General features: G+C 62.2%; 1 protein-coding gene across 1 annotated transcript; it reads right to left on the bottom strand.

Moving 5' to 3' along the window:
• Positions 1 to 384: 384 nt before the first annotated feature.
• Positions 385 to 9735, bottom strand: CLRN3 (clarin 3). The gene is made up of 3 exons (XM_008156135.3): positions 9465 to 9735; positions 3482 to 3661; positions 385 to 672 (listed from the first exon to the last, which is right to left on the bottom strand). The coding sequence occupies exons 1-3, from the start codon at positions 9691 to 9693 to the stop codon at positions 392 to 394; spliced, it is 690 nt and encodes a 229-aa protein (XP_008154357.2). The 5' UTR covers positions 9694 to 9735; the 3' UTR covers positions 385 to 391.
• Positions 9736 to 10245: the final 510 nt, after the last annotated feature.

Here is a 10245-nt window from a genome sequence, read left to right as displayed (position 1 = left end):
GGGCTTCCCTCATGAGTGGAATTAAAGCACCTGGCCGCTCCCGACCAGAACGCGATGGCAGGTGCTGGCGCGCTCTGAGCCCCTCAGAGGAAAGGGGGACACAAACCTTTATTACCGCAGACAGCGAGACGGGCGGGACAGCCCACCGCCTCGCCAGCATCCCGCCGCTCTGACCACCACGCCGACCAACGGAGAGCTTCCCCTTCCATCGCCCCACCCTCGCGGAAAGGGGGACATCGCGTGCGAGGAACGCGGCGTCGTGAGAGACGAGAGCCGCGCACAGTGTCCGCCAGGGCTGCAGGTGGCCGGGCGGTTGTCCAGACCGGCTCACGGCCGCTGCTGGGGGAGCCGGCCCGCAGGCCGGACCTGGTGGCCGTCCAGGAGGCCGCGCTCAGAAGAGGATGCCGTCCCGGGGCGCCTGCTCCACCGGCTTCCGCTGCTCCTGCCGGCGCCGGCGCCGCGCCCTCTGGAAGAAGCCGATGATGACGGCGGTGACGATGCAGAGGAGGAGGACGAGCAGCAGCAGCCAGAAGGAGCTGCCGTAGCTGTGCGCCGTCCCGCGCTGCGTGGCCGGTGGGTAGCGTGGGTAGAGCGACTGCACCAGCACTTCCGACAGGCGGTTGGCTTGCACGTTCCCCACAAACAGCACCAGGGCCAGGAAGGCGAAGGACCCTGGAGGAGAGGAGGACCGTGAACGAGGCGGCCACACCGCTCCCGGCACGGTTCCCTTCGGGGACGTGCGCGCCGCGGGCGTTTGCTGACTACGCCGGCGGTTACACCCGACGAGGCACGAAGGAGAACGGCAAAGACCTACCGTCGCAGCTGGATTCTAGGCAGAGACTCCCGGTGTGTGCGGGGCAGCGAGGGGCCGCGGGGTGAGCCCTGTTTCGGACGCGGGTGCCCAGGGCTCGGCGTGGACGCGGGAGGGGTCGCCCTCGGGGAGCAGAGCCTGCCACTGCGTGTGCCTCCCGCGTCCTGGGACAGAAGGCTCTGGGCACTGGCTCCTGTCCTGCCCTGTCCCGTCGCGCCCTGCGACCTGCCTGCGACCTGCCTGCGACCTGCCTGGGACCTGCCACAGTGCTCACTGCTGCTCTCGGGGTCCCCAGTGGAGGAACAAACGTGTTGGAACAGCCGGTTCTCTCCGGATCCCACGTTCTCTCAGCCTGTACGATGGTGCCCACGTGGTGCAAAGGGCAGGCTGGGGTCAGAGGGCACAGGCCCCACATGGTGCAAAGGGCAGGCTGGGGTCAGAGGGCAAAGGCACCAGGTGGGAGGTGATTCTGCTCATTTGTCCAGGAAGCAGAGTCCTCTCAGTTCTTTAAAAACAGGGGAGAAACCCCCTCTCCTCCCTCCCGTGTGTGCAGACCCAGCCCCTCCTGGGTCCCTGCGGGCCTGGCCACAACGTGGGAGGCATCCTGTATGCACCCCTCCCGGGGCGGAGGTGGGTAACCTGAGAGGCCACCGAGCTCCCCACCCTGGAAGCCCACTTGGGGTCCCCGGGGCTCCCTCAGGAGAAAGTCCGGCTTCTCCGAGTCCTGGGATCTGGGGCTGTGGGAGCTCAGAGGAGGCGGATGGAGCAGAGGTGGTCCTGGCCTCAGCTGCTCCGAACAACCTCCTCCGGACACATCAATGTCTCCCATTGTTTCGCGCCCACCCCAGCCTGTGTGAGAGCTGGCCCGAGCAGGAGAGGAATGCTGGGAATGCGGTCAAACCCTTCTTTGTCGGGAGAAGTAGGTGGGGAACGGGGTCCGCAGGGCCTTCCTCCTTGTTTTCCTCGCAAACGCACATCACACATCGGGCCTCTCCTGCGGGCAAAGCCAGCTCAGCCTCAGCCGAGGAGGGAGCAGCCAGCCCTGGGACGAGGGCTCCCTCTCGCTGAGAGAGGGCTGGGCCCTGAGCCCTGAGGCTGTGGACAGCCCTCGGGCCTCTCCCTGCCTCCACCCCCTGACTGGCCACTCCGAGCCCACCCAGCCCGCTCCTGGGTGCACAGGGGCCCGCGGCCAGGGATGGGCAGCTCCGTGCACTCAGCCCTGCAGACGAGGAGGGGGCTCCAGGGAGAGGGCGACCCCGGTGGGAGTCGGATTTGGGGAAAGGAGGCTTTCTCCTGGGGTGTTTTCCATGGGTGAAGAGCCAAGGATGACTGGCAGCCATGGTGCCTTCAGGAGGACCAGGGGGCTGCTGAGTGAGAGAGGGGAGGCTGGGCTGGCACAGCTGGAGGCGCCACACGGGAGGGAAGCAGAGTTCGGTGGCCTGGGCCGTGCCCTGGTCCAGCTGAGCCCGAGGCCCCTGCTGCCCTGGACTCCGCAATGACATGAGCAGGAGTTCGGACCATCTGTTCTCACCCTGCCGATGAGAACCTTGGTGAGCCGAGGTCAAGGGTTCACAGAAATAGCCTGGGAACCCTGGCCTTGGTGCGGCTATGTGAGCCCCACTGTGAGCGTGGGCAGCAGGAACACGCCCTGTGCGGGGCCTGCCGGGCCCAGTGGATGCCCACGACCTCGGGGGTGGTTTCCCCCACCAGGCAGGAAAAGCGCAGCAAGAAAGGGAGGGTCAGGGCACCGCTCCCCAGCTTCCTGGCACCTGCCCCTGGAGCACCCGGCCCCTGGCCCCTGGCCCCTGGCCCCGGAGCACCTGCCTGTGCTGGAGAGGGTCTGGCCTGCACTCAGACACACCACCTGGGGTTACATGTTAGCAGGGCTGGCTCCCAGGGAGGGAGCAGGAGAAAGCTGGCTGCCTGCTGGGCAGAGAGGCACCCGCTGGGCCACGCCTCCGGGCAGAGGTGGTGGCCACAGAGCCCTGGAAGCCGCAGTGAGAGGCAAACCTGCTGTGACTCAAGCTGGGATCCCTCCCCATGCGGGCAGCGGCCCCATACCCTGCCCGGCGAGCAAATAAAACCGTCCAGCAACACCCGGGTCCCTCCCGCCGCCCACGGGCAGGGCGTTGGCACCAGGCTCTCCTGAGCGACGCTCTCGGTGGCACAGTCACGCCGACGGGCCACGGAGTTCAGCCAAGCTGACTGTTGTGATATGCAGACGAGAAGTACCTAAGTATGCACGTGTGCACGTATGCTTGCGTGTTCCCATGTGGGGGCAGTGTGCATGCATGTGTGTACGTGTGCTCTTCTGTACATCACATGGAGCCTAATTTGGAGGGAACCCATAGCAGGAGCCTGGGGGACGGTTAATGACTTGTGTGGCTTGTTTCACCAGGTTTTCACACCTAACACGCCCCCCTCCCCCCGCTCCTTGCCTCTCACCAATGCATTTAATACAGACTCTTGTTTCCAGGGATGCTTGATAAATGCTGTAAATATGCAAAAATAAACCCCAGCCCCGCCCCGCCCCCCCCCAACCCCTTCCCCTCCGCCCCAGCAGGCCCCCCCCTCCCCCGCATTTGCATGGCTGACTGAGAGGAGCAGAGGCTGGCGAGGGAGCGCAGGGAGCAGATCACGTGCCCTGGAGCCGCGCCGGGCGGCACTCACCGCTGAGCCCGCTCCAGGTGTACACCCCCAGCGGCCCCAGGAAGGTCTGGTAGGGGTTGCTGACGCTGTTGTAGAAGGTGAACCCGGCACTCAGCAGCGCCGCGCACAAGCTGAGGACCAGGGACAGGATCACCACCGAATGCAGGGTCTTCGGGGCAGAGTCGTCCAGTCTCGCTAAAACTGAAACAAAGCTGGTAAGTACGAGGCGCAGAACGCAGCTTCTCCCACGGCCGCCTTCCTGCGCGCTCTGCGGGCAGGCGCTGGGTCAGAGCCGGTCGGTCCGCGCACCTCTGGGACCTGGGGCTCCCACGATTCCCCTCCAGGCCGGTCCTTGAACCTCAGGGTGCAGGGTGGAGCCACGGGCTTCGGTTAGGGATCCACCCCAACTTTAAAGCCCCGAGGAGAGCAGGTGCCCCTTGGTAAGCTGCTGCAGGGGGCCAACCTTCCCCGGGAGCTCCAGCCTCCGACCCTCGCCACTCGGCGTCCTCCCAACTTCATCGGAGCTCCGACGGCTTCCACGTGGAGGCGCGTACAGGGCGGGCCACCCCGAAACCCCGAGCCATGGCCATTAAACTCTGCACGGCCTCCATGTTCGGTATCATTGGTTCAACTACAAACGTAGCCCTGCCTGTCACCACCTGGTGCTCGGGTGGGGATGGGTGGGGTGCCAGGGACCACCTACCCTCGGAGGGGGCCACCTGCCCTCTGGGGAGGGCACTTGCCCTCTGGGGGGTGCCGCCTGCCCTCTGGTGGGGGGCGCCTGCCTTCTGGGGGGGCACCTGCCCTCTGGTGGGGGGCGCCTGCCCTCTGGTGGGGGGCGCCTGCCCTCTGGTGGGGGGGAGGGGCGCCTGGCTGGGCCTGGCTGGGACCTCGGCTGAGCCTCTTGCGTCTCTGGCTCACCCAGGACCTGCAGCGCTGGGGGGACTTCTGCTCCACGTGAGCACACACCTGTTTGGAAGCTTAGTGGAGGGGATGCCAGACCGTGGGAAACCGGAAGCAGCAAGACGCCGCTGTTCAGAGGGCAGGTGACGCCGAGGGGCCTCGGGCTGCTCTGGTCCACGCCTGCCCAGCTCCCCCTCGGCACCGGAAGGAAGCCGTTGGACACTGAACTAGATAACAGGCGCTTCGGGATGGAGGTGCCCGGAGCCCCGGGCGCCTGGAGCGTCGCTCTGCCCTCTGCCCTCTTAACGCTGCAGACGGGCGGCCACTCGCACGTGGCGAGCGCGCCCCTGTTTCCGAGGAAATTAGGACGTGACCGTCGGGCGAGCTTTGCTTCTGGCTGTTGGTGAGACCCGAGATGGGACCCTTCCAAAGGGGGTCGTCTCGGAGCCTGAGGACTCACTCCCGCGTTCACGTGACAGCTCGTCTTCCGTCCACGGCCACACGTTACAGTTACACTTCAGCCTCCGAGTGCCCTGCCTCGCAGGTGTGACGGCTCCGCTCCCCTCCCGGCCTGACTCAGAACGAATGCCCCGCAGAGCACCTGACAGCTGCTCTCCGCCTGCGGAACTCGCAAATACATCCCGTTCCCTCTCTTCCTTTGAGGGGCCAAGCTCTGAAATCAGGAGCAGCACCTCCTGATTGGAACTCATCGCCCGGATATTGGCAGCCCCGGGAGGGAGGCCAGCGCTCTGCAGCTGGGGGTGGGCCGTGTGCAGACATGTGTGGCCTGGACATCCGGGCCCCCGTGCGCGCAGGGACTTAACCCTCAGGATCCACTGGCCATCTGGCCCTTCCACCTCTGGCCCTGTACGTCCTGGGGAATCCAGGAGGGGCCTGGCGTGGTGGGTGGTGGGAACTGCCTCTGCCCCTCCTCCTGCACCAGGTCACCGGGAGCAGAACCGGGCGGCTTCTCCACCCGTGGGCCACAGTGCACCCCGGGGGAGGGGGGGATGGGCATGGCAAGTCCACAGACCCCAGAGCGTGGGCTGCTCCGGCCGCGTCCCCAGCCTCTTGGAACTGTACCAGGTTCTCTTGGCGAGAAGGGTGGGGTGCTGTCTTTTCTGCCCCCTACGCCCCACTTCCCCGCGTGGTCAGGTGGCAGGTGGATGTGACGAGGCTTCTGTAAACGCTGGAGAAGACCTCACGTGTTCTCCCTGCAATTAGTTGATTTTTGCAGCAGGTTCTCTGCCCGGACTCTTTTCTGCGTGGGCTGATAGTACAGTTTGGAGCTCCCCGAGGACACACGGGGGGTGGGTGGAGAAGAGGCGGGTGGGCAGGGGAGCCAGGCTGCCAGGTTGGGGGGAGACAGGGGCAGCTTTGAGCTGAAGTTACATGTCATCACCCACACACCTGTGCCTGCGGCCCCTGGCAGGTTGGATTTCACTCCTGCGAGTCTTTCTCGAGAAAGAGCAGACGGTGAGCCCGGCGAGGCCAGGCGTGTGCGCAGTCCTCGGTGCCCACGCTCCTCACTCACGTCGAGGCTGTTCAGGGGCTGCTTTGAGCTGAAGTTACGTGTCCAGAGCTCCGGAGCAGCCAGGGCAGGTGCCCGCGTGGACACGGAGGGCCGTCCCTGTCCATCTGGTGATGCCTCCGGGTGACGCTGGTGGAGCTCCGGGTCAGCGAGAGCCGCTCCGGCCATCGGCTTACACAGGCCTCGCCCACGACCTTCCCCACCGGTTGACCTATTGCTGACCGGGTTCCTTCGTTGCTTTGAAATCAGCCGTGGTGACTTCATTGGGCTCTTTCGTGTCAAAACCCACAGCCCACATCGCCCAGCGGGATGCATCCCAGGGAAAGAGCACTGAGCTCTGCAGTGTTCACCGTCCTTGGAGATGCTCAGTGTGACCGCATCCAGCCACGCTGACCGCGCCCGTCTCCGATGGCAAGGCAATCCCAGTCCGTCCCGCAGGCAGCTTCTCCTGTGCGGCCACGACGGACATCAGCCCGTGTGGTCAGTCAGCAGCAGGAGAGCGGCCTGTGTCCCTGTGACGTGGGAGTTCTGCCATCCAGGCACACCCACGGGGTGCAGCAGCGGGACACCGCAACATAAGGCTCCTTACAGCCCCTCTCCCACCCCGTCCGGAGAACTGGGCACGAGTGTAATGGGGCTAAAATCACCAGCGGGGAGACTGCACCTCTGCTGGTGGGGGCGTGGCTTACCGCCTCCAGCATGTGGGGGCGTGGCTTACTTCCTCCAGCACCTGGGGGCGTGGTTTACCTCCTCCAGCATGTGGGGGCGTGGCTTACTACCTCCAGCACCTGGGGGCGTGGTTTATCTCTCCATCACATGGGGGCGTGGCTTATCTCTCATCACATGGGGGCATGGCTTATCTCTCCATCACATGGGGGCGTGGTTTATCTCTCCATCACCTGGGGGCGTGGCTTATCTCTCCATCACCTGGGGGCGTGGCTGACCGCCTCCAGCACGTGGGGGCGTGGCTTATCTCTTTCAACACCTGGGGGCGTGGCTGACTTCCTCCAGCACCTGGGGGCGTGGCTGACTTCCTCCAACACCTGGGGGCGTGGCTGACTTCCTCCAACACCTGGGGGCGTGGCTGACTTCCTCCAGCACCTGGGGGTGTGGCTGACTTCCTCCAGCACCTGGGGGCGTGGCTTATCTCTCCATCACCTGGGGGCGTGGCTGACTTCCTCCAGCACCTGGGGGCGTGGCTGACTTCCTCCAGCACCTGGGGGCGTGGCTGACTTCCTCCAGCACCTGGAGGCGTGGCTTACCTCCTCCAGCACCTGGAGGCGTGGCTTACCACCTCCAGCACCTGGGGGCGTGGCTTATCTCTCCATCACCTGGGGGCGTGGCTGACTTCCTCCAGCATCCAGGGGCCGGCAGTGACTTCAGGAGGTTGGAATGTGGCTCTCCGGGGAGTGAAGCGGAATAAAGTATCCAAAGAGAGAGCCAGGCAAGGCGAGTTCCATCGTCCCCGCTCCTTAGAGCTCCCACGTTGCAGGGGGTGCCCACGTGGTCCTGCCGCCTTCGGGCTGACCTTGACCCCCTGTCCCGTCGCTGGACACCGCAGAGCCTCCGTCGCCCACAGGCTGCAGGGCCTGGCCCTGGCCCTGGCCCTCCTCCGAGCCTCCCCGCGTGTGCGGGGGCCGGGCTCTCGGGAAGCCATTTGTTGCAGATCGGAGCCACCAGCTCCACAAGACGCTGGGGAAATGTTCAACTCCACGGGGTGTTATTTCCTATTTTAACTTTCTCAGGGAGCCTGGAGACTCAGAACCTAGCACACTCTCTGCTTTGAAAATGCTGCTCACGTCCCGGAAGTGTGACCGCATCTTGGAAAGTCTGTGGCTTCCAGCAGCTGCGCCGCGAATCCCGCTCCCTGAGCAGCGAGGCCGGCGGGGGGAGGGGTGCGAGCCTGCGGAACCCGCGGGGGCGGCGGGGCGCTGCGAACACCCCACAGACACACGGATAACCTGGAACCATCACCACGGTGCCCTGATTTAAGACCATCGTTTCCTTGATAAACTCACAACCTAGAGCTGGGAGCCGGCGCGAGTGCCCAGGCCCCAACTCCTGCCGTGGTGCGTGTAGAAGGGACTACATGGAATGGAAGGGAGGGAGGGAGGGAGGGAGGGAGGGAGGTCACAACCCCCCAGGGCACCTGCAGGGGACCCGCCCCGCCGCTGTGCGAAGCGAAACCCACGCTGGGTGCTAAGCGAGTGGCAGTGCGGCTCTCCCATTTAGGAACCATGAAGGTGGGCGTCCACACGCCCCCAGTCCAAGCAGGAGCGCGCCTGTCATTCTCAATGAGGGTTTATTCCCACCCATTGAGAGGGCGTAGGGCGAGCGTCCCTAAGAGATCAGGGAACCAACGAGGCGTTCTCACAAAATACAGAACTAATAGGACTAATGGGGATTTAATATCATGGCCAACAGCAGTGGGTATTTTGGAGGTAAAAATGCAAGCTCGAATTGGTTAAAGAAATGAACTTGGGGTACAGGGATAAGGAATGCACCCCGTTTTGTTTTCCACTCCATCTTTTGCCTGGACAGCCACTCAGGAAGCTCTGGATAGAGGCTGTGGCTCCAGCTGACACCCCACAGCCAACGCGGTTACAAATTAGGCCCCGCCCGGCTGAGGGGTGCCGTGGGTGGGTACCGTCTTGCCGAGACAGTTTTCCTTAATCATTTACTTGTCAATAAACTCAGGAGCTTGCTTATCCGTCGCCTCCGCTGCCCTGATTCAGACCGTGGTGCGGACAGACACAGCCAGAACGGAGGGAGCAGAAATAATGATACAGTGGCTGTGGGACGAACAGATATGAAAAATATCAAACAGTAGAGAGGCGAGGCCAGACCCAGCCACTGTGACAACGTAGACTTGATCCTGAGGACAATAGTGAATCGTTCGGGGGTTAGGAGAGGGAGTGATGAGATTAGCGTGCTAGAAAGCACAGCGGGAAGAATGGATTTGAAGCCAGCAAGACTGCAGGCGGGGAGATATGTTAGAGCAGTGGTCGGCAAACTCATTCGTCCACAGAGCCAAATATCAACAGTACAACGATTGACATTTCTTCGGAGAGCCAAATTTTTTAAACTTAAACTTCTTCTAACGCCACTTCTTCAAAATAGACTCGCCCAGGCCGGGGTATTTTGTGGAAGAGCCACACTCAAGGGGCCAAAGAGCCGCATGTGGCTCAGGAGCTGCAGTTTGCTGACCACTATGTTGGAGGAAACGCAGAAAGAGCTGGTGGAGGCCTGCACGAACCCAGCAGCGCTAAGGATGGCCGGACGTGGGAAGAGCCAAGAAATGTTAAGGGGGCAGAATTGTCAGCACTTGGTGTCTCGTCGGTCGGCCGTCTTCCCTCCCCAACCCAGCGTCAACTTCTGAAGAGCTAAACCTCTGCAGTAGATGCCTTTGTGTTCCATTACGTTACCTGTGGACCAGGTGTTCAATAAATATTTGTCAAATGAATAGAGAAAAAACATTAACTACGAACAGATATTAAAGTATGAGATGACGTGCGTCTTGCCCAGGTAATTCAATCTCACTCTCCCCATTCCAATTCGTTTCTCATTTACCTTCAAAATCTTTGTCCGAGTCCCCAAGTCCATGCGTCAGCTGCTGAGTGCTCTGCCCGCGGAAGAGTCCGTAGGTGATGATAATGCTGCCGTTGGAGAAGTTATCACTGACGGCGATGGTGCTGCTGACCCACCCAGCGGTCCCCAGAATAACGCAGATTACCACGAACGCCCCGAAGCTCGTGAAGAAGCTCGATAAGAACATCAGTGTCTTCGTGGTGGTAGGCATCGTCCCAGGTGAGCACGGGTCCTAGGGAGAAAGGCAGGTGTGTCTTTGTGGGATGTTTGTGGGCCTTATCATTTGGAGTCCGGAACTTAGAAATGGAGTCGAATAATACTTAGTTGTAAAATATAAGCGCTCACTCTTCATAGGAAGGGTTACACCAATGAGCATTGGACTATGAACACGGTCATAAAGATTTGCAGGAGCTGAACTTTGGTCTGGAGTAGGAGGTTGCTATGGTTACAGCCAACCAGCAGGAACAGGGGGGACGTGATCTTCCCAGGAGCTCCTCAGTCACACGATTAATCTGTAACTCCTGGTCCAGTGCCATGGAGGAAGTTCAGCTTCCACGACAGGACAGGTCTAGCATTCCTAAAGAATGAGGGAGTGGGAGCCCTGACCGGTGTGGCTCAGTGGATAGAGCGTCGGCTTGCGGACTGAAAGGTCCCAGGTTTGATCCTGATCAAGGGCATGTACCTTGGTTGTGGGCACATACCCTGTAGGGGGTGTGCAGGAGGCAGCTGATTGATGTTTCTCTCTCATCGATGTTTCTAACTC

Source organism: Eptesicus fuscus, chromosome 17 (assembly GCF_027574615.1).
Source record: "Eptesicus fuscus isolate TK198812 chromosome 17, DD_ASM_mEF_20220401, whole genome shotgun sequence".
Taxonomy (NCBI): Eukaryota; Metazoa; Chordata; class Mammalia; order Chiroptera; family Vespertilionidae; genus Eptesicus; species Eptesicus fuscus.
Note: the sequence above shows the minus strand (reverse complement) of the source record. Positions and strands in the feature narration are given on the sequence as shown.

What these genes read in the sequence shown, in the direction of transcription:
- CLRN3 (XM_008156135.3), bottom strand. Translation starts at nt 9,693, where the DNA reads ATGCCTACCACCACGAAGACACTGATGTTCTTATCGAGCTTCTTCACG. An exon ending in CTCGGACAAAGATTTTGAAG is followed by an intron (nt 3,662 to 9,464) that starts GTAAATGAGAAA and finishes GCTTTGTTTCAG; the next exon opens with TTTTAGCGAGACTGGACGAC. An exon ending in CACCTGGAGCGGGCTCAGCG is followed by an intron (nt 673 to 3,481) that starts GTGAGTGCCGCC and finishes CCTCTCCTCCAG; the next exon opens with GGTCCTTCGCCTTCCTGGCC.